Genomic DNA, 23,407 nt, shown 5'->3' with positions numbered 1-23,407 from the left:
CGTAGAAGAGGACGAAGTGGGAGGCACCACCTCTAAACTTTCATGATAAAAAACTATATATAATATATATATATATATATATATATATATATATATATATATATTCAAAACTATATATATAAATATTTATTTTTATTTTATTTATTTATTTAAATAAAAAAAATATAGTTAGTTTTGAATAAATATCTAATATTTTAGAATGATAAATTTATCATAAAATATTTAATAGACTTTTTAAAATAATCAAACACTCAAAGCATTTCAAACATCCTTTCGAACCCTTTTTCTCTGTGGATGTATATTTGAAATACAAATGTGTTTCCAAAGGCAGCTTTACTCCTCACATCGCATGGATGTTACATGACCTTCTTAATCATCAAAGGCCCTCCAAATACATTTTGGTAGCAGATGCACGACTCTGCAAAGAAAAATAAGGAACACATGAGCCTAATTGCGATTTAAGTCCCTGTTTCTTTCCAACTACCAAGTAATTGCTACCCACGCTGCTAGTATGGCAGATATGGAGGATGAAAGTTTGGGGGCAGCAACAGCATTTAATTCACCACCAGTATCCACCAAACCAGCTTTAAATGGATGAATCTACACAGGCAGCAAACCTCGAAAGGACAGATAACAATAAAAACAGTGATCATGTCCGCCACGTACCTGTGTTATCTGAATATTCTTCAGCATCACTGGATAACTCTCAGATCTCTTGAGGTAGAGGAAGATGGGAGCGTTGAGGAGATGCAATCTGCTTTACTTCCCTGACCACACCTGCAGCAAATCCAGTGGTCCTTTTGCCATGCATTTCCCAGCTCCAACCTGCCCAAAAACAAGAATTTGACATCCACATATCAGCCATGGAGATTACATTGTTTGGAGTTGGGAGATGGTGACATGCATTAAAGCTCACCGTTGTGTTAATGGTGTGTCATGGGGCTTCTTTAATGGGGGATCAGAGGCATTACTCAGTCAAACTACACATACAAATCCTTCCCAACTACTAAATCTTCCCTCCTCCTTTTAGCTGGTACCCTCCCCTTGATCCCTCCTCACTTTCCATAAGAGCAAGACCACAGCACGTGTAGCAACAACAAGCAGCTTCTTCTTGTTAGTATCACAGCATGAGAGGAGAGGAGAGGAGGAGCTCGGCGGGGCAGGTGATGGAGGATATGGAGGCCAACATGCCGTCGGGAAATGGAATAGTGGTGGGGGGGCTGAGTCCGCTCAGCGAGACGCTGTGGAGAGACAAGACCTGCACAGAGTTCATGGGGGACGTGTCGGCGAGGCTCACCTGGAAGGACCTGACGGTGACGGTGACGCTCGGCAAGGGAGAGACGCACAAGGTCTTGGAGGGCTTAACTGGGTACGCCGAGCCTGGCACGCTCACTGCACTCATGGGACCCTCCGGGTCCGGCAAGTCGACGCTCCTCGACGCGCTCGCGGGCCGCCTCGCCACCAACGCCTTCCTCTCGGGAGCAATCCTTATCAATGGCCGTAAGACGAAGCTTTCATTTGGAGCTGCGGTGAGCCTATGGAACTTCGTTCATGTCTTGTAGTAATAAGATTCAAGCAGTCTCTCTGTCTCCTCTTTCTTCTGCTACAAATCCTGTGATTGCTTCGTCCGCCTCAGGCGTATGTGACACAAGATGATAACTTGATCGGCACGCTGACGGTGAGGGAGACGATATGGTACTCGGCACGCCTCCGGCTGCCGGACAAGATGCCGAGGGAGGAGAAGCGAGCGCTGGTGGAGAGCACGATTATGGAGATGGGCCTCCAGGACTGTGCAGACACGGTGATCGGAAACTGGCATCTGCGAGGAGTAAGTGGTGGCGAGAAGAGGAGAGTCAGCATTGCTCTTGAGATCCTGATGCGACCCAGATTGCTCTTCCTCGATGAGCCTACCAGTGGCCTTGATAGGTAGGGGCTTCAACAACACTTTTGTCTGCTTCAATGGTAGTAGGATCACAGATCTCATGTGTACCCATTCTGCAGTGCTTCGGCCTTCTTTGTGACGCAAACGCTACGAGGCCTGTCGAGGGACGGTCGGACTGTTATCGCCTCCATCCATCAGCCAAGCAGCGAGGTCTTCGAGCTATTCGACTCTCTGTATTTGCTATCAGGGGGCAGAACTGTTTACTTTGGGCAAGCTTCTGAGGCATGCCAGGTGAGCTAACAGGGAGCTCTTCTCAATCCTCTTGTTTTACCATCACTACCTGCTTCAACTTTCTGCATGCTTGTAGTTCTTTGCACAAGCTGGGTTCCCTTGTCCATCTCTGAGAAACCCATCAGATCATTTCCTGAGGTGCGTAAACTCAGATTTTGACAAGGTGAAAGCTACCCTGAAGGGATCAGTCAAATTGCGTGTAAGTGTTCCTCCTCTGCTGCTCCAACTGTTGGATTCACTGTCGTATATAGTAAGCTAAGCAAACTTCTCATACGGTGCTCAGTTTGAGAGAAGTGATGATCCCTTGGAGAGAACTACTACTGCCGAAGCAATGAGAAGGCTGATTGAGTTCTACAGTCGTTCCCAATACTCTTATGCAGCCAGGCAGAAAGTGGATGAGATCTCTCGAATTGTATGTCTCATACCTGGAAATTTCTTCTATCTTGACAATATTTCCGTTCCAACTTCTTCTACCTTGTGATATGTTGCAGAAAGGCACAGTCTTGGATTCAGGGGGCAGCCAGGCAAGCTTCTTGATGCAGGCTTTGACTCTGACGAGGCGCTCATTTGTCAACATGTCGAGAGACTTTGGTTATTACTGGTTGAGGCTCCTGATTTATATTGTGGTCACCATCTGCATCGGAACTATTTACCTGAATGTCGGGACTGGATACAGTGCGATTCTGGTATTCTTCCCACCTTCTTGCTCATGGCAGATAACTTTGCCATCTGACTGGAACAGCTCCCTTGTCTGCTCCTGCGTGACCTACATCAAGAGAGTTAACAGTTAGCTGGAAGGATAGATAAATAGCTTAAGCTAATTTCCTGATTTTTCTCTCAATTTTTTTCTTGGACAGGCAAGGGGAGCATGCGCTTCTTTCGTCTTTGGCTTCGTCACATTCATGTCTATTGGAGGATTCCCATCATTTGTGGAAGATATGAAGGTTCATTTGATCTCCCTCTTTTTTGGTTATACCAAAATGAAATCTTCATCTCAGGCTGTGATTCTACAACTTGCTGTATGTCATGCAGGTTTTCCAAAGAGAGCGGCTCAACGGACATTATGGCGTGTTAGCATTTGTTATCAGCAACACACTGTCTGCAATGCCTTTTCTGATCATGATATCCTTTGCCTCTGGAACCATATGCTATTTTATGGTGAAACTTCATCCAGGTTTCATGCATTACCTGTTCTTTGTGTTGTGCCTCTACGCCAGTGTGACTGTGGTTGAGAGCTTGATGATGGCCATAGCTAGTGTCGTCCCCAATTTTCTCATGGGAATCATAATAGGAGCTGGGATTCAGGTAAGCAACACCAACACATCTAAACCTTTTCTGATGATGATGCTTCATTTATAATCTCCGAAGAACTCCATGACTGTAGGAAGCAATTGGATAACCGCTGCAAGTTATTTTCACAAAGCCAAAAGACAAAAGCCTCATTGTTTGTTATCTAGAAAAGTTGCAGTAGGATTATAAACGCTATGGTGGTTCTATTTACATACATAAGCGAGTTAATTCAATCTTCAAGTCTATACAGATACTGTAGAATTGCATTAATAGTTAGATGAGCAGCATTCTGACAGTTCAAACATAGATAGATATGCTATTGAAATAAGATGATGCTGATAAGAATAGTGATATCTTTTCCTAAAATTATCGATGTAGAATCCATATGTATCATGTAATTTCATCATAATCGGAATCAAATTTAACAAATTCACATGTGCTAAAAACTGGAAACCTGTTTAACTTACATATCCCTGCATATTGAAGTGCCATTTGGGCTTACAGTAGGAAGATTTTGACATGATGCAATGAGATGAGAACCATACCTCACAGTTGCTCCATGGAACAGGGAATTTTTATGCTAGTGTCTGGCTATTTCAGACTCCCTAATGATATTCCAAAACCATTTTGGCGCTACCCAATGACATATATCAGCTTCGATTACTGGTCACTGCAGGTAAAGAAAAAGGTTAATCAATGGTATCCAAACCTACTTGAAGGGGCTTGAGCTGATTATGTTACTCGATTGTGTGCAACAGGGCCAGTATCAAAATGACTTGAAAGGTCTTCTATTTGACAATCAGACACCAGACCTTCCAAAGATCCCTGGAGAATATGTGCTCGAGAATGTCTTCCAGATCGACGTTAGTCGCTCAAAATGGTGGGATCTATCTGTCCTCTACAGCATGGTCATAATCTACCGGATCATCTTCTTCATTATGATCAAAATCAATGAGGATGTGACCCCATGGATTAGAGGATACATTGCTAGAAGAAGGATGCAGCAGAAGACAAGTTTTGAGTGGCAACATTCTTCAGCAGACCTCACTAACAGGACACCTTCCCTCAGAGGCTATGTGGTTGAAGCAGATTCTGGTTCCAGCAGCAACAATTAGGCCATCACAAAGCTTCGCTGTGGAGTATGTAGAATACTTAAAGTGATCATATATCATGATCTCTTCAACCAACAATGGTGTGGAATCATGTTACCTACATGTTCATGGCAATACATGAAGTTATATTTTTCATCAAATATATAATAAGCAATCAAAAACTGTACTAATAATTATATAATCATAAGAACTGAAATTGGGATTTTAACTCAAACTTTAAGTTTCTGTTGGGAAACTCTAGTAGCTTCTCATAAAAAGATGGTCACACTGCTGAAAGGCAAGATCCAGGGATTAGTAAGAACACATGAAGGTGTTACTGGCAGCAGGTGATGCTCTCATCTCTTCTTAAGATGTCATAAAGGCTTCTTCTCCTTTGATGATATAGCTGTAGCTGGTTGTTTTTCTAGATATCAAGCTTTTCTTTCGTTATTCACTTGGAACGAATTGATCTCATGATAGTGCCAGCTTGAAAATTTTATGGCCATAGGATGAGTAAGGTTTTAGGATTAGTAGCTATTAAGAATATGCAACCTTAGAGGAAGAAAAGAAGATTAAAATTAGTATATTTCTCTGTTTTAGATGACAAAATTAGTAGCTTTCTTAAGATATATAATAAACAAAACTATTTAGATTTAACTATCAGAAATATTTTCAGATGGAAATATATACACATCTTGATCGAATCCTCAAAATGCGGCTGAAACAGAGAGAAGAGACAAAAAGAAACATACTTGGAAGACATCCTTTACGTCTCTCCTTTGCCTTCTCTCGGTTCTTTCCATGACATCTCTAAGAGCCCAAACTCATCCTCCTTCAAATGCGCCAAGAATTTGATCGGGCGAGGGTGGCCATCGGCAGTGATCTCCTTACCCTTCCGAGCCCCGAAGTACTGCTTAATCACCACCCCTTAGAGCCCGAACAGATCGAACTCGGGGAACATGGCGACATGGTAAAGCCTGAGGGGCACTGCAAGCCGAACTCCCTCCCCAACCATGGCCGCCGCGTCGGTAGCAACTCGCCGCTGTCCTCCTATGCGATCACAGCCTTAGGCAGCTCGCACATTAATGGGCTCAATCCTGAGGCGGCTCGCCCTTGTCATGTTTGGGTCAGCCACTTTGGTGGGCCGAACACTCCCAGATTTGGATTGGGTGTAAGATCATCTCGTGTTTGAGTGCAAGATCATCTGTTACGTAACATGGCTCTTCAAGTTCTCCAGTGCTGATGGATTGATGATTTGTGAAGCTGTTCTTACGTTCTTAGCTTCAACAAATGTCTCTATCAATCTTCTCCTCGTAATGATTAAGATGAAATCTAAAAGACATAACAGCTGTTGAAGAGAGGTGGCTTTCATTGTTCTTACATGATTCACGGATAAACTTGTGAGGAAAGCCTGTAAAGTCCCTCATAAATCCCTCTCAGCAGTACAGGATTGTGTTCACTAGTTCAATGTTAGACATATAAATCGTACTCGAATGATCATGTAAAAAAGAGAATATTCATATAATAGTCCACATTATAAAAAAAAAACTCAAACAACATATATTGAGTTTGACTCTAATTTAATAAATGTTTTTTTTATTTAATTGGTATCAATGTGACTCACACTCATCGTCATCTCGCAAACAGTGAAAGAGAAAAAAAATATGTTGAATCATAATTTGATAAATTCTTAAAAATGAGGAATAGAGATAATTGAGCCACATGAATGTTTTTCTTAAATATTCAGCATGGTCTTTAAGAACAAAGCCTATGAAGTCCCTCATGAAGCCTATCAGCAGTAATATGGTTGTGTTCTCTTGTTCAATTTTAGCTTGCATGATGACATCTAAATCCTATTCAAGTAATTAAGCCTGTGCTTGCTGTTCTTTCCAAAGCATTCAACATGGTCTTCAGGGTCATCCATAATCTTTCTGTTTGATCTGCCTCCCTATTTCTGTTCTGCATTCATGATCTTAAGCTCCAAATAGGTAGCTGGGAAGCCATGCATCTCAAACCCATCTCCCTTCACAACCTGAAGCAAGTTTCAGTAGATTGAATGCTTTCTTCATCAGAACTTACTGGCCTCCTGAACTTGTTCTTGACATTCTTCTTTTCCTTTTATCTCATTTTCTATGACTCCGTTTTCATCCATCGTCGATATCTTATCTGATGCTGTAGTAGCAGTAGGCAATAGCATGGAGCGTGACAAGCCACATGGTTCAGTAGCAAGCAGTACAGGCAGCAGTGGAGGAACAACAAGAACTAACCCTTGGTACTTCCTCTGACACTTCCACTCCACTGGCTGGATTGGACATTCATCTGCAGCTTCTTTTCAAGTTCCACCTCTGTTTCTTCATCACAGATGAACAGCTTTCCTTCATGAAAAGATTTTAGAAAGCACACAATGCCATCCAAAGAGGGAACTTCTTGGGTGGACAGATTGATGTTCGGGCCCAAACCACCACCAGCAGGTCACTGCTGCCTCTCACCAACCTATCATTAGCAACTTTTTGGAAGGCCACCAGTGGCAAGAACAACAACCTTAACACACCTGTCCTACAAGCCATAGGCCTAGGCCATGGATCATTCTGATTCCTCCTCACCTATGTCACATCACCATTTTTTTTTCCTCTCCTTTTGTAGGCATTGATCAATCATTTATGTCCAATCAATGGGCCCAGCGTCAGCTCACTCTGCCTTTGGTTTGTCTCAGGACCTTGAGTTCTTTGTGCTCTTGCTAACAACACCCATCTCATGATCATTTGTGAACAGAGTCACCACTGTCGACTACAGTTGTGTGATTGAAATGATTGGAGTTCAGAAGTGAAGACATGCATTGTGTGGATTTTGGACAGATTTGAAATGTAGTGGGGAAGATGATGAGGTAAAAGAAATGAATCCAGTCGCTCTACCTAATTCTAATGATAACAAGACAACTGAGGAGAAAAGAGAAGATGAACTCTGGATTAGGCAAATGGATCGTAAGAGGTAGCAGATGGTAAGAGTAGTAGTAATATCTGAAAACAGAGAAGTTAATTGTTGTGAGATGAAGTCTCTTTGTAATATAGATTTCCAAGCTTCATAAGGTAGCTCTTCTTTGCTCTCTGATTCTCTGATTAGTTCCCAAGAAGAGATGAAAACAGTAGCTGAAAAAGGTGGCAAAAGCCTAATTATTACACACACACATATGCCTCCAAAATAAGTGAACACTATCCTTTTAACAAAACTTTTTTTATTGATCAAAACAAATGATTTTTCTGATCAAAAGGCTAAATGAATAAACTGTATAATTATGTATGCACAGAGAAAGAATTAAAAGAAAAGAGTGTGGAAAATAAGGAAGAAAGAGTTGGAAGTGGTGATGAGGAAGCATCATAGTAGTCGCGCTAAGGCCGCTTCATTTGTCGGCCAGCGGACCATCGAAGCTCTCAAGCGTTGAAATCAGCCACTGTGGTTGCCGAGTCACCTCAATCAGTACTGCCAGGAAGACGCTGGCAGTCACTCCAAAGGATGATTATGGCCGACAGCGACCTCACTGTGGGCAAAGCTTGCGAGCGATCGGAGTGGGAACAGTTGCGGTTAGTGAAAACCACGGAGGCAAACAGTTGAAAGTACTCTCTCTTTGGATCGCAGCGCCTCAGCCTCGGCCCCCTCTTTTGTTTGCATCAGGATGGAACTTGGGATCATGATCATGCTCAACATGTAGTGTTCATGCAGCATAAATCTTGGAAAAGATCTGTGACCAATCCCATGTCCCACGCTACTGATATCCACAGCAGATTTCTGTTCTGCTTTGATGCAACCATTACAAGAAGTCAACATCTACCATTAAGAGATCAAAATGTTGAGTATAACAGTGTAAACTGTATAACAATGAACAGGAAGCAACTGAAGAACTGAATTCCATAGGACCATGTTCCTGAGACCAGCAAAGCAGTAAGATCAAATAAGTTGTATTCAAAGAAAAGGAACTTGTCAGGTGTCTTTATATCGCTTGGCTTCAAGTTGCAGGGGCCAAACGAGAAAGCTAAGCTGGTCAATCTTCTCCCTGGTGATGCTGGGTTGTGGATTAATCTGGGCCTTTCTTCTGTTGGTTAATGAAGTGTCTTTTATTGTTCTGTGATGGTTCTTTTGGTTGTTTTTTGGTTTATGGACACTACCTTCTGCTGGTGATCATGTAACTCAACTTTTCTCCTTGTCTGTGTCTTTATCATATAGATAGCCGCAAGTTGGAACTGTTCACCTTTTACTGCAATGGTGGATTTCTTTTGGCCCCCTTTGAGCGCATTGAACCAGCTATCCATACTGATTGCTATGTCCTTTTCTTCTGTTCCATCCAAGCTGGTTGAAGGTGGAGAAGATGGTATGGAGGGAGAGAGATATGAGCATCAACTTCAATAAGCTTCATCTCACAAGGTACATGCTGAATTCATCTACTTCAAAGAATATCTGTGTCACATCAAGTCAGAAATAGCTCATAATGTATATATAATTTCATTAAGATGTACTGCTAGTACAATTTCAAAACAGTCTACCTTCATTGGAGGACTGTTTAGTTCATAATTTTAACACATCAGATGGATTGATAACTAGATGTCTTACCAAAATAGAGGACATCATAATAAGTTGCACCAATTTGTTTGCACTAAGTGTTCCTCTTTACTTGGAGTTTTCTCCTTGCTAATTACTTAAAACAAGGTTGGCATGATGCTTCAGCCTGTCTGATAACTATCAGAAATCATTTCATATATTTGATTCTAAAAGGATGTTTGATCTGCACTCCATCTTTTGTACAATTAGATACATGTTGTTACCTTGATACCATTGACCATGGAGTTATCGTGACTTGGTTTGATTTCAAAGGTGCAAACTCATCGAGGGGTCTCATCGGGGGTCATGAGAGAAAATCGGAGCAGAAAGCGAATTCGATTGGCACGGTCTTGAGACATTGCTTGTTTACCGAAGATAGATTTAGTGTTATCCCTAGGTGCACCTTAGCCTCGTCGAGATCTACGCATAAGTGGTCAATGTCAGGGGATATTCTTGACTCAACCCCTTCGATGGTAAAGTCAGTTAAGAGGTGGTAGTAATAGAGATGCATATCACTTTAAGCTTTGGGATTAGCTTTTATATTTGAGCAATTAATGGAGTATGGCTGGGCTGTTGGTTCAGGAGCCCCTCGTGTCATTCAGGGGCACATTTAATATTGACAACCAGTGAACACGTCTCTCTGAAAATAACATCAAGGAAGAATGATTGTGAAAGTATCGTTTGTCAAGACAGAAGCATGTTTTGGATAAGCATGGGATTGTCCCTTATGCCAAGCATTCTAAAAGAGGAAAAAAGATAATTGGACCACGTTGCTTAGATTTAATGCCCTATGCAGGTGGACGGCCCTCCCGAAATCATGGTTGATGAGAGTGATAGGTTGCTTGTGATAGGTGACCCAAACGAAAGGAAAATTTGAGAGGATGAGCCTTGCAGCTGGGGATTAATACACCCTGCGACTAGCTCGTGCGGTCTTCCTAGAGATCGAAGTGGGTAAGGATCGAAGGATCATGCTCCTACTGACGATCGCAGGGGAGGAGTGCGTCCCAAAAGATTGTATAATATCTCAAATTACTGATAGAACATTTAGTTAAAGAAAGAATCATCCAAGAAAGAATCATTTAAAGACTAAGAAGTTGTAGAAAAACCTTGGAACATCAACAATAGTTAGATCGTTGTTGGATCTAATCCATTGACAAGTTCTTGAGGTGAATGACTCTCAGGATAAATCTTTCTTTTGGTCCAGAAACAGATCCAATCACACCCATATGGCCATATCTGAATTTGATACAAGTTGTCAGAAATAAATTGAGGATTCATATCCTATCTCCTTATTTATGGATCCGTATCCACGAAAATGGACCAGGATTGGATCGATCTTATCGGGTTATCAGGGACCATTGCCGATCCTAATGATGCCATTCATGTTGAGTCAGGATCCTCTACAGGAATCCAGTCCTCTGTAGGATGATGCTAGTTGCAGGGAGCTCTCTTCTGTGGGGACCCAAGGCATTGATCGGCAAAAGACCTCCTCTTTTCGATCCACCAACTCCCCTTGGTCTGGCTGCAAAATCGCTGCAAGCTCAAGTTGATGGTGCAGTAACTGTTGGAATAGTAACATTGAGTGCTCCTTTTGAGCTGATCGTGGAGTTCAATCCCCATTTCAGAGCAACATTCATGGTTTTAAGATGATGGCATCGACTTCAAACAGTAACAAAAATGATCTAACTGAGCAAGACAAGGAGGCACACTCACACGTTTGAACCGCTAACTCCCCTTGTTTTGGCTGTAAAATCAGTACCAGAGAGCAATGGCAAGTCACTGTAACCTCAAGTCGATGGTGCAATAATTGTTGGAACAGTAGCAAAGACTGCTCCTCTTAAACTGATCATGATGTTCAATCTCCATTTCAGACCACCATTCATGGTTCAGAGATGATTCCATTGTCTTCAAATCATTCACAGCAACAAAAATGATCCAGCTGAACAAGTCAAGGAAATGTGTACCAACCACCAGCAGCCTGTGAACCCAAAGAGTGTCAAAGATATGAAACATGAAGAGGATGGAGGATGCTGAAGCTGTCTTGGTTGGTGACAGCGATACTTGCAGCGACGCATCCCACTCCTGCAGAATCTCCCAGCTCTCTCCGTACCTTCTCCCCTAGCATCCATCCATGTGCCCGCGCTCCCCCCCCCCTCTCCTGTCCCCAGCTTCCTCACTGACTGACGTAGAACACACTGTTGCAGAAAAGGCTTCCTTTCCTCATCATCACTTGCATCGATTCGTTTAGCTCCCGGTTGAAGCACACTGTTCATGGCGATCGTTGTCACGATGAACGACAGAGTGTCCACTTTTTCTCCAGCAGTATGGATCTAAGGGATCAATCTCGCACCTGGTGTTGCTGAGCACTTGAGCTTGATGCGTGCATGTTGCATGGTGTTGTTACTCTGTTACCGTAAATGAAGCCTGCAATTCTCATGCAGTGAAGAAGAACAACAGTGAGTGAGCTCATCAATCCTCATCATTTCCAACAAAGGCAACAACACAACAACTATCACCACCATCGAGACTGTGCTGGAAGTGAGATTTACTCTGATGGTCCCTCACTGTGATTTGAAGCCAAAATCCTTGCTGGAGAGGTACGTTTCAATTGAATGGCAGGACCACAGAATGGTTAATCGGTTCATTGCATGAGAAACCCACACAGAATCGACGATGTTTTGACGATAATAACATCAAACAGGTGGCTGATGAACTGTGGGGTGATTTGAAGGGGCCTTTGAGGCAGATCATGTGGCTCCACTTTGAGATATATGATGGAACCCAGCAGAAACTACCATTCATCTGCAACTCAGTGGGAACACCTCAGCCAACAAGACGAGCATCCAAGTCTTCCTAGGTTTCCAACTATTTTTATACAGCTCTGTGCTCACAAAGTTCACCTCTGGCCTCTGTACTGCGCATATGTCGAGCTGCATGATCCATTCTTTGTACGATTAAGAGACAATTATGAGGCCTCTCCATCGACAGCTTTACCCCCTCCCCCCATATCACCTGAGGTGGTTCGGTTCATTGTCACACTGGCACAGTATGATGCACTGGTCCCATGCTTCAGAGAGATAATAATAATGCACTGGTCCACCCAAGAAATGCCCACCCAAAAAGCATGCATTACCAAGAAAAATCAACTTGGAAGAACAAGAGCGGATAAAAATGTGATTAATCCTTCCCCATCATGTGACTAAACAGAACAACATAATGGTGTTCAGACATACTAAGGATCGATAGTTGGAATTCCTATTTGATAGATTTTGCAATCTAAGACATCTTCATCTTACCATGGTTTAAGGTTGGAAGACCTCATTCAATACATTTTAAGCTGTCAACCCATAGAAACTTTGATAGTTGATGGCAAAACATTGAAGTTGAATCGTGTCTTCACTAAAAATTTGCTCCAAATTTTACCTTTTCTTACTCAACTCTTTATAAACAAATGACCAAACAATAAAATTAATATGCATGATTAACATAAGTAAAATTAATATCCACCGCACACATACTCTCTCTCTCTCTCTCTCTCTCTCATGAGCACCTTCTCCATGGCCTGCCCTTCATCCAACAGCATGCTGCTCCCTCTTCTCTGCTCATCCTTCGAGTGCTGCTGCTGCAAAAGCGAACGGTGGAGGTGGGAGGCAAAGAAAACGATGTGCCCAGTAGTGGCTGGTCCCCGGTGGTTCTCTCTTCCCAACACCAATCTGTCTTTCCTCTTTTATTATGCAGCATTGGCACCACATGAAGCACCCGTATCTGTGAGCGAGGAAACAAGAAAAGTTTGGTGTTTGATGCCAGAAACAGCTCAAACTTGTTGGTTTTTCTTAGAATGCAGTCCAGTAGCATCCAAAACTCGTCTCAAGGAACTCGAGTCTTTGGGCAAATCCCACAGACATGGGTGAAGCCAATCGAGGCATAGAGGATGGATCCAAACGGTAGTGATTCGGAGCCAATCTAGTCATAAGACTAGATTTTGATGCAGAGTGAAGAAAAATATTCATTGATAGGAAAAGTCTTCCATCCAGAAGACATACCTCAGTCTTTTATAATGGAAATTCAAGAAATTATAACAGGCTATCCTCCAAGTAGAAGGTCAGTGTGAAGCTATAACTATGCTTGAAGGGCAAAGGGCTGCTGTCAAGCAAGTTGGATTATCTACTAATATCCAGGAAGAATATGATTTAATGGCTGCCATTGAGACCACCCACTTGGCAGATGATTGATTGCATTAAAGACATATAAGTCCTTGCACTGACCTTTTGAGTCTTATCACTTTGTGGCCATACATTTATCTGCTGATTGGTTAGTAGTTCTTGTAGGACTTCCAAGTTCTTTTTTTTTTGGAAGGAAAACATGCATAAATCAGGTGATTTTTTGTACTCATGCTTTAAGTAAATAAGTTCTCCTCTTTTTAGCCTAAAACACAAAGAAGGCATTACTATCAAATTGTGGTAGTATCATGGCATAAAAAGGACACTTTCATGAATTACTGCTTTCGGTCTTGAGTTTAATCGATACTATTCTGATACGAATGAAGTCTCCACTTGTGGAGAGGAAGAAGGAAACAAAGAAGTGTTTATGTTTGTTATGCTTGCATGAGAAGAGATTTTACCTGTGCAGCTCTTGTTTTGCTCCTTCCATTTTTCCCTTCACTTGTATCAACTAGCAGAGAAGTCTTCCATTAAATGCAAGGCAGTGAGAGCTGTAGCGCCCCCACCATTACATTCCCATCCCATCCTTGTGTTTTCCATTTGTTCGAAATCTCTTATTTTTTTTTTTATCAATATCTAGTATCATTTCATATTAATGATTGATTATCTATATATATATCATATTTTTAGTATTTCTCTCACATGTGGTTTAAATAAATCTTTGATAAATCAGTGTTATTAAACGAGATATATATATAGTTTATATTATGATAAGATCATTTAATCTCACGTTGATTGAAGAGTATATAAATCAAAGACTCATAAGTTCCTCGGATCTTCCTTATCCTCAAAGGTGTTTTTTGAAACTCACATTCTCCAAAAGGATAAAACCGTTATCCCTTATCAGATTCCTCCTAAAAAGGATCTTGTTCCGAACCCAAAGCTAAGACAAAGACAAATAAATGATGATGAATTGTGATCATTTTACTGTTTTCATAAATAAGATAGAGAATTATCATAGTTTAATCATAACTTTGGCATCACATCCTATGAATTCTAATTATTTTCACTGTTAGCTCTTGCGTCTTTGTCTAAGCTTTTGTTACAAGCCTTTTGTTTGTACTCAAATAATATCCATCATATGACCTAAACTCAATATCACACCTTTTTCGACTTCAAAACATGCCAAGTAATCATCACAAATCTGTCAGCGTTTAGTCCTAAAACTGCTCCATGTAGTCGGAGACTCTGTGATATATGATTAAGATAGTTCGGCATCAGTAGTACTAACGCAATCCACGCCAAATCGATCGATGGTTGCTTTGTAGTTTTCAGATTAATAGTTTAGATGAAGAAAATGCCATTCCTTTGCACAGAGTTATCACTGTTAATCTCGCTTAGTATGCATTCAATATGAGGTTGTGCTGTCTCGGGGAATAGATGAGTGCAATAATGTGGGTGGAGAAGATGAGAAACAGAGGGGTGGCCCCCATTTCCTTTTATTTCTCTTTGTTTTTTATTTCATCTAGCGAAAATTAATAAAGAGAAATTAATTATTTCGTATACACAGTCGGAAAAGATCAGTATAATTAGTCTTGATGTGCTAAAAGTGTAAAAAGATATGAGAATATGTAAAAAAAAATAGAGATTGTAAATATTCTTCATCAATCAAAATCTGACATGTGGATCAATCGAGTTGGGACAAAAATACTCACCACTTCACCACCGATTCCTAATGAGAATATTATTCCTCATAACCTCTAATCATGATTAAGGCAACACTGATTCTTAGTAGGAATATATCTATTTTTCGCTATTGTAATGTAAATAAAGATGTCGATCTTACTGACGAAACCTCATCGGGTATCGAAAGAACTTGAGCGTCACAGAGGAATCGTCTCGAACTTCTTACACCAACGTCAACGGTCCAAGTTGAGACACTTTTGCAGCAGTAGATCGGATTAGATCAACTTTTGTATCGATTTAACGTCCACAATCGATATTAGCAGTTTTCAAGTATATATACATATATATATATATATATATATATGTATAATATAAGAAATATGTATTGAGAGGGATAGAGAAATGATGCCGATCGAGAGTTTGTGGCATGTGAGACTGTTGAGCTACTAATCACTCTACAAACAAACAAACTACTACGACTCCAACCCCATTCCTCTCTCTCTCTCTCTCTCTCTCTCTCTCCTCTGACAACAAAAACAGCAACATCATATCGCCTCGATCCCCTCTCTCTCTCTTTCTCTCTCTAATTCAATCCTGAGCCCACCGCGTCGCCCGTTACCAGAGCCGCTTGCTTGTTCGCTCGCCGCCCTTTATAGCTCCTCCGAAGCGGAACCGCTTCCGCGTCGCTGCCGTATCGCGATCTGGAATGCCGGTATGGTGAGCTATCGCGCCGTGGAGGAGCAAGAGGAAGAAGAAGAAGACGAAGAAGAGTACTACGAGTCCTTGGATCGGATCCTATCCTCGTCCTGCTCCTCCACCTCCACCTCCGCCTCCGACGACGACCTCTCCCGCCGTCCCTCTCCGGTGCCCTCCCTCGACGTTTGGACCTCCGCGCCGGCCTCCGTCGCCGAGCGCCGCCTCCTCCTCCTTCAGCGCCTCGGACTCGCCGGCGACCCTTCCCTCGCCCACCTCGTCCGCCCCGGCTTCACACCGCCGCCGGCCCCCTCCGATGCCCCTTCCACCTCCGCCGCCGGGATGGTCCGATCCAGATCCGACGGCTCCGTGGACCCCTGCTCTGTGAACAGGCCCAATCCTCCGCACCGCCCGTACCACCACCAGCATCAGAGATCGCTCAATCTGCCGGCATCCCGCAAGCCGCCTCTCTTCTCGAGATCTCGGCCCCTGTCCGCCGGGAATTTTGAGGTCTCCGACGGCGACGGCAGCAGCGTCGGCGGCGGAGACCGCCGGGAGGACGGCGACGACGGCGCGGCGTGCGACGACCCCAGGTGCTTGATCAGGAACCTCGACAACGGGAGGGAGTTCGTGGTGAAGGAATTCGGGGAGGATGGGATGTGGAACAAGTTGAGGGAGGTCGGGACTGGGCGACATCTCACGATGGACGAGTTTGAGATCTGCGTTGGTCGGTCGCCCATCGTTCAAGAACTGATGAGGCGGCAGAACGTGGAGGAGGCTGGGCAGCGTGGCGGTGGCCGAACCGATGGGTTTTCCAAGGGAGGGACGCGCTCGAAGAGGAAAGGAAGCTGGCTCAGGAGCATCAGGAATGTGGCAGGGTCTGCAATTGCTGGAGGGCATCACCAGGACCGTCGGAGTAGCGACGAAAAGGATACATCCTCCGAGAAGGGAGGGAGAAGGTCGAGCTCTGCTACCGATGATAGCCAGGACGGTTCGCATGGTCTGGACCTTCGGGTCAAGGTCTGGCAGTATGGAAAGTCCCACAAGGAGCTCACTGGTCTGTACATGAGTCAAGCGATTCAGGCACATAATGGTTCCATCTGGAGCATCAAGTTTAGCTTGGATGGGCGGTACCTGGCTAGTGCCGGAGAGGACTGTGTCATCCATGTATGGGAAGTTTCCGAGATCCATACAAAGGGGGATTTGATGAAAGTAGCTGAGGAGAATGTGAACTTTAAACCATTTGCTCTGGCGATCAGTAATTGTCCACTGGATCCAAGATCGGTGTTGTCCAGTGTTGAAGGGAGCCATTGGGATAAGAAGAGAAGAGCAAAAATCCCTGTTGGTAGGAAGTCTGTTAGCTCAGACACTGTTATGATGCCAGAGCATGTGCTAGTTTTATCAGAAAAGCCTGTATGTTCTTTCAGAGGGCATGTTGACGATGTTCTTGATCTCTCTTGGTCAAAATCACAGGTAAATCTTGTTAGCTATAATTATTCATACTTTATGAATCTATTTTCAGTTAAAAGTTAGATGCATCGATTGATTTTCAGTTTTTAAAAGTGATGGCATACTAGAGCAAAAGTTGCATTCTTATATCTCAGCAATGAGGAACTTGAATAGTGATAGAACATATGAAGAATCAGACCGTCCTTAGATATGAAATGGAACTGAACATTATCAGTAAACACGAACAAAATAAATTCTGACAATTGGTTTGTTGGCAAAAGAAACAATATTTGGACCTTCAGAAGTTTATATTTGATGGAATGGGGACATGAAAGTTGATGAAATTTCTGGAAAACAATCAAAAGTTAGATGGAATACATATATCCCTGAAGTTTTTGCAGAAAATTAGGATATTTATAGCATGTAAGATTAACCAGGACAGAATTCTAAACATCAAAGCAGCAAATAGTTGAGAGCAATAAAACCAACAAATTTCATTGATTCGTTGGGAACCAATGTGCTTTGTTTCTTTTAGCTACATAATTGTGCTAGATTTCTTCAATAGAAACTATTTTCAACCAAATGAACTAAGATTTAACATTCTGGTATATATTTCTGTATGTTAGAGATTGGATGTTTGGAATTTACATGAAAAAGGAACTACCACAATATGGTCGGCTGGTTTTGTAGCATGCAATCAGTGGCAGAAGATTATGGCCTTTTGAGTTTTATGCTGAGCCAATCATGCTCTTTCAAGACCTGCCTAAAGTCTTCCATATGTTTATACTTGGAATATTATGCTGTTATTTTCTTAATTTAATAGATGCTGGTATAGCACTATTCACTTGTTATCTTTTATTTTCTGGAACGGTGGTGGTTATGTTCACTTGCTATCTAATGTCCCATTTGGTTCAGATCTTTACCTGAGGGATGAACTGATGAACTGATGTGTTTTCTATTTTTGCTACAACGAATCATTGTGGCTGTTTTATGTTGCACCAAAAAATTCACAGGAGATTGTTCTTTCTGGGAAATTCTTTTTATGATCCTTGTTTTAATTTTATAGAAGTTTACTTCTCATTTTTGGATTATTTTTAATAGAAGCGAAAAGAAAACTCCATTTTCTGTGTCTTCTTATCAGAGAACACAGTTTTTTTTAGCAATTTAGATGTTCTTCCTTTTATTTTCAATTCACCTAAACAAACATGTATGAGTTTATCTTAGCCACTGGCCTTTTTTCCTTCTTCCATCTCTTTTACCTTTTCATTCAGTTATCCAATTCTTCATCACTTTCGTTTCTCTCCTACTTCATCTTTTTATGTTGTCTCCCAGTTCTCCTTTCCTTCCTGCTTAAAGCTCTGATAACACTTCTTTATATTGATGGCCTATGATCTGCTTCCACAGGCCTTTAACTTGATTTCAGGTTGGAAGATACTCAAGAATCAAGATGTAGTTATAATTAAGAGCATTCACACTTCCTGTAATGTTGCGAACTAGGTCAAAGACGATACTACACAGCAAACTGAACACTTCTATATAGGAACAGTTCAAAAGTTTTTTGATTGGTGATTGAAAACGATTATGAAGATCTACTACCTTTGAGTATTACTTTCTTGCAGCTCGTAGTAGTATGCTACTGGCTCAGAAGCTACTCTTGATAAACAAAAAAATAATTCCTTTTAGTTCTTGAATCATATGGAAACTTTTGCTGGCTAAATTATTCTCCTAACTGGCACAACTAGAACTATGTTGACTTTATAGTCTATCCAGAAGTTATCACTGAATTCTTGCAGACCCTACATAATTTTATATGTTGATTAGGCACATGTTTATGTTAAATGGATACAATTTAGAAGGTCATTCATTAATTTGTTTGCTTTACAGTATCTTCTTTCATCTTCGATGGACAAAACTGTTCGATTGTGGCACATGTCTAGCAATTCCTGTTTAAAAACATTCACACATAGTGACTATGGTAAGTATGAATTATTTTCCAACTTGTTTTTGGTTTCCTTTTTTTGGGTATGCTCGTTCCTGTTCTAGCTAATGTCTTAATGATTCCTCTTAAATTTGTGTTGATGCAGTGACTTGCATCCAGTTCAATCCTATTGATGATAGATACTTCATCAGTGGGTCCCTAGATGAGAAGGTCCGCATCTGGAGTATTCCAGACCGTCAAATTGTTGATTGGAATGATTTGCATGAGATGGTCACTGCTGCTTGCTATACTCCCGATGGACAGGTTTCATACTCGACACTAAATTGTGTAACTTGTTTTGAGTGTGGATCAGTTAAATCTCTTAATTTTGTAATTTTTTTTTAATTCATTGAAGGGTGCTCTAGTTGGTTCACACAAGGGAAGTTGCCACTTGTATGATACATCTGGTATGGTGCTCCCGGCATTAAGTTATCTAAGTTTCCCCTAAATGTTGTATATAATCTTGCTGATGGTCTTACAATATAAATGTCTCCTTAGACAATAAGCTTCTCCAAAAAGGTCATATTGATTTACAAAACAAGAAAAAGAAGTCCAGACACAAGAAAATTACTGGATTCCAGGTATTTTTATAAACAATCTGTCTTTTGCATTTGCAAGATATTGAGCTTCTCCATCTTTTAAGCACCATTTAAAAGATGTCAAATTTCACTGACCAGCTGTATTAACAGTTTGCTCCAGGGAGTTCATCAAAGGTGCTAGTTACATCTGCAGATTCACGAGTCCGTGTAATTGTTGATGATGAACTAGTCCACAAATTTAAAGGTAGAGATTTCCACTTTAGAAACTTAATAGAAGCATATGCTATCATAAAATAGTATTCTCTTATAGATTTTGGGGAGTGGATCATTTGTGTAGGAACATTATTGCTCTCTAGGTTTTCACCATCTTGCTTGCTTCTTAAAGCATAAGATGTTAAATTAACTAGTTTATACATTCTTGATCCCTTGTCCTTCGGGTGCATCAAAGCACACACTATTTTCATCTGTTTTCTTCTGTTATAGACAGGCATTATTCAGAGATACAATCAGTAGCAACCAAATTTAGGTTTTTTTTTAATTTTTGTAATTTGTGAATAATTGCATACCTGTTGAAATTTGTTGATTATAAGCATCAATTGTAGTAATATTATAGATCACACTGGCATTTGCTGCATTGATGAAAGATAAAGACAGCAGATACATATGAAATTCTAAAAGGAAAAGATTTTATGCAAAGAAAAGTCTACTTAATTAACTCCAATTTGACCTAGACAATATCTTGTATGCACATGGGACTTATGTGCTTGAAATTCAACAATCAAATTCAATGAGTGCACATTTTCAAGTTGGGCTACTAGGTTAAGTGACTCATTACAAATGATATTAACACATTTCCCATGGTATCATCATGTTAGTACATATTGCTGAGATGGGGTTTTCTCTTGCAACCATCATGATATTTGTCTGATTAGTCCTATGTTTGACTTCTGAAGTCTGCTTGTGAAACTTGGAGATTTGAGTAGACAAGCTTACAATAATTCCAGTTGTCTCATAGTGATGGACTTTTGGGTAAGGCTTCAGTGGCCTGTTAGTAGTAGCTTAGCTGGAGCCAGTTGGACCATATTTATTGACCATTCTTAGGGTTGTCCTGTATCATACATAATATATGGACTGGGAGTATGGTGTATACATAGTATTCTATAAAAAAGTGGAGTTTAATAAAAAAAGTTAAACGATGAATTTGGATATCTTATAATTTTGGACCATTTTGTTAAGATCCTCACAAGTTATTAGATTAATAAGTTACTCAGATCAGTACCATTATGTAGCGAAAATTAGGAATACATTTATCGCTTGATGCTGGCTTAGGTTAGGGTAAGAACGGGGAGCTATAAGGCTTTCAGGGTTAATTCTACCCCTTTAGGCAATCTATTATGATTTGCTGAACAAGCGAGGGTCAGGTAATAGAAGCATCGTTTCATCCAAGTTAGTCTGAATTAAAAGGCAGCAGCTGCAACTTAATTGGCACCTTTCTCATCTCCCTATTAATCATCCTTCAAAGCATGTTTAAGATCCTTGTTGATTGTGATGACTTGATATGTCCTATTAGCATCATGCCTATTTGTTACAAAAAACAAGAGAGATTAACTTTAAGTAAGATGAAATTTTCATACAATACTAACTTTAAGCCTTTTGCTTTTGCATGACAAATATGAACAAGCACTGGATTTATGATGTTAAAATTTTATAAATAATACTAAAACATGATTTTTTGGAAAATCTATGATTTTTGGAAAATCTACTGTAAAGGAGCTTGAGCCATTGGCTTGAAAAATATTTTGCATTCTTGGGTTGTGCAAATTGAATTTATCTTAGTTATGTCCATTAACATATCTAATAGTTCAGTTTAATCCATTAAACTTCTCATTTTAGCAGGAGCCAATAGTTGCAACTCCCGTTCAGGGCATAGTATCTTTGTAAATATGATTTAAGATGTTTGTGCATTTTAATATTTTATACTTGTTCCTTTTTCATTTAGCAAGAGGAGATAGAGAGAAGCCTCGTTTAAGGCGTAGCCTCTCGCCCTCTCCCATCTCCTTTATTCAATGAACCTTGAATTGTTTGACCTCACCAGTCACCAAGGATAATAAGAATGTCCCTATGAACTTGAACACTAGAGAAATATGCTGGAATTGGTTGGGAAAATTCTGCCATCTCCTTTGTTCTCTCTTTTTATCTCTGCTTATGAATTATATAATTCTGCAAGAATGGAAAGGATCCATACTCTCCTTCGATAATGTTGAATCCAGAATTCAATAGAAGGATCGGATCCCTAACACTAGCACAAACTTGTCATCTGAATTGCTTAAATTTAGTTGTTGCATGCATATGATTTCTTGCTTCCTGTTCATTCAAAATTGCATGACTGACAAATCTTGTCACATCATGTCAGATTTGTGTGTCTGCCTTTTTTTTTTTCCTTTTTCTAATACATCTTGTGCCATATATTAGTAGTCAACCAAGTTTTAGTCAAAATGGCCTATAGTTATCTCAATATTTTCTGGCAGTACTACCTAACCTTCTGATATTGTACAACAATAATCAGTTGTTTGTTCTTCAGGTTATTATTTGAGACTGATGCATCTCTTTCTCTCTAGGGTTTCGCAATACAAGCAGCCAAATCTCAGCCTACTGGACTACCAATGGCAAATATGTTATCTGTGCCAGTGAGGACTCTCATGTATACGTATGGAGATATGATGAAGATTCACGGCCTAGTCGAAGCAAACCTGCTGCGACTGTCACACAATCTTATGAGCATTTCCACTGCCAAGGTGTGACAATGGCTGTTCCTTGGCCAAGCTCTGGAATGGGACTAATGGTGAGAACCGACTCCAATAAACAGACTGAGCTCAATGGAGAATCTCTGGCCAATTCGCCACTGCTGGTCGAGGTCAACGGACTCCATCTTTCACCTTCTCCTGGTTCTCAGAACATTGGTTGCCAACAGAACAGCACTTCCAGTCCAAACTCCATTCACTTCAATGACAGGGTTTCAGCAACTTGGCCCGAAGAACTCATGACCAATAAGCAGAGCCCTCGAAGTAACAGTGACCTTTTCAACGGGTGCATGCCGGTGCAAAGTACATCGGCCTGGGGATTGGTGATAGTAACTGCAAGTCGATGCGGTGAAATCAGAACTTTTCAGAACTTTGGGTTTCAGTTTCAAACCTAATTTCTCGTCCATGGAAGATGGCAGAAGCTATCAAATGTTAGCAGGCTTGCGATCATCGTTACAATCACTTCCCAGGTTGATGCTGCTTTAGTTTTGTGTACAGTTTGACGGATATGTGGTGGGAGTTGTAAGATCTACAGGGACTCCATTTCGTTCTCCCCCAGTCCATTTGCGTGGTTAATTTGCAAGAAAACCAGGCCAGCAACACATGGTTCTCAGCATTGCCAGAATGCTGCTCAAATGTACAATAAAATGGAAGCCAAAGATGGTGATGCAGGGGGCTGGTTGGTCGTAATTGGTATTTTTCTCTACTTTTTTTTTTTGGTTGGATCATTTCAATTATGTTCTTAATAGAGGGTACGGTGTTGTAGTGTACCCGTCTCCCCCCCATTGTTTTATTCTGCTATATCTTGACGTAAGAAGAGAGATTAAATTTAAATGCTGCAAGAGAGTCATACATGGTTTCTGCAATTACTTATAGGAATCCCTTTTACTAGAACTTTACTGCCAGAAACATAGAATTAAAGAAAATCTTCAAGAACATTGATAATTATGTATCCTT

The 23,407-nt window shown here is 41.0% G+C and overlaps 2 protein-coding genes and 2 long non-coding RNA genes across 5 annotated transcripts; 2 read left to right on the top strand and 2 right to left on the bottom strand.

Moving 5' to 3' along the window:
- Positions 1-236: 236 nt before the first annotated feature.
- LOC135674292 (uncharacterized) lies at positions 237-1,054 on the bottom strand. 2 transcript variants are annotated; one of them, XR_010513578.1, is made up of 4 exons: positions 917-1,054; positions 667-825; positions 503-600; positions 237-418 (listed from the first exon to the last, which is right to left on the bottom strand). It is a non-coding gene; the product is annotated as an uncharacterized LOC135674292 (long non-coding RNA). The 2 variants fall into 2 exon arrangements; XR_010513576.1 differs by having other exon boundaries at positions 503-825.
- LOC135674290 (ABC transporter G family member 11-like) lies at positions 986-4,715 on the top strand. Its single transcript, XM_065184004.1, has 10 exons — positions 986-1,529; positions 1,637-1,926; positions 2,002-2,173; positions 2,250-2,372; positions 2,457-2,585; positions 2,665-2,859; positions 3,031-3,117; positions 3,206-3,478; positions 4,032-4,139; positions 4,222-4,715. Exons 1-10 carry the CDS (start codon positions 1,128-1,130, stop codon positions 4,576-4,578), a joined length of 2,136 nt encoding a protein of 711 aa, XP_065040076.1. The 5' UTR covers positions 986-1,127; the 3' UTR covers positions 4,579-4,715.
- Positions 4,436-5,761, bottom strand: LOC135674291 (uncharacterized). The gene is made up of 2 exons (XR_010513575.1): positions 5,307-5,761; positions 4,436-4,672 (listed from the first exon to the last, which is right to left on the bottom strand). It is a non-coding gene; the product is annotated as an uncharacterized LOC135674291 (long non-coding RNA).
- A 9,723-nt stretch (positions 5,762-15,484) lies between these two features.
- On the top strand, positions 15,485-23,344 carry LOC135674289 (uncharacterized). Its single transcript, XM_065184003.1, has 7 exons — positions 15,485-17,156; positions 19,017-19,107; positions 19,217-19,374; positions 19,466-19,517; positions 19,609-19,691; positions 19,800-19,893; positions 22,268-23,344. Exons 1-7 carry the CDS (start codon positions 15,705-15,707, stop codon positions 22,843-22,845), a joined length of 2,508 nt encoding a protein of 835 aa, XP_065040075.1. The 5' UTR covers positions 15,485-15,704; the 3' UTR covers positions 22,846-23,344.
- The last annotated feature ends 63 nt before the right edge of the window (positions 23,345-23,407 follow it).

The sequence above is a fragment of the Musa acuminata genome, chromosome BXJ1-5 (assembly GCF_036884655.1).
Source record: "Musa acuminata AAA Group cultivar baxijiao chromosome BXJ1-5, Cavendish_Baxijiao_AAA, whole genome shotgun sequence".
Classification (NCBI taxonomy): domain Eukaryota; kingdom Viridiplantae; phylum Streptophyta; class Magnoliopsida; order Zingiberales; family Musaceae; genus Musa; species Musa acuminata.
This window is presented reverse-complemented; position numbering and strand designations above follow the sequence as displayed.

Excerpts from the sequence above, each read along its gene's own strand:
- LOC135674290 (XM_065184004.1), top strand. The coding sequence starts at position 1,128 with ATGAGAGGAGAGGAGAGGAGGAGCTCGGCGGGGCAGGTGATGGAGGAT. Across the intron at positions 2,373-2,456 it reads AGGGATCAGTCAAATTGCGT|TTTGAGAGAAGTGATGATCC; the intron begins GTAAGTGTTCCT and ends TACGGTGCTCAG. Across the intron at positions 4,140-4,221 it reads TCGATTACTGGTCACTGCAG|GGCCAGTATCAAAATGACTT; the intron begins GTAAAGAAAAAG and ends TGTGTGCAACAG.
- LOC135674289 (XM_065184003.1), top strand. The coding sequence starts at position 15,705 with ATGGTGAGCTATCGCGCCGTGGAGGAGCAAGAGGAAGAAGAAGAAGAC. Across the intron at positions 19,108-19,216 it reads ATTCACACATAGTGACTATG|TGACTTGCATCCAGTTCAAT; the intron begins GTAAGTATGAAT and ends GTGTTGATGCAG. Across the intron at positions 19,692-19,799 it reads AGAAAATTACTGGATTCCAG|TTTGCTCCAGGGAGTTCATC; the intron begins GTATTTTTATAA and ends CTGTATTAACAG.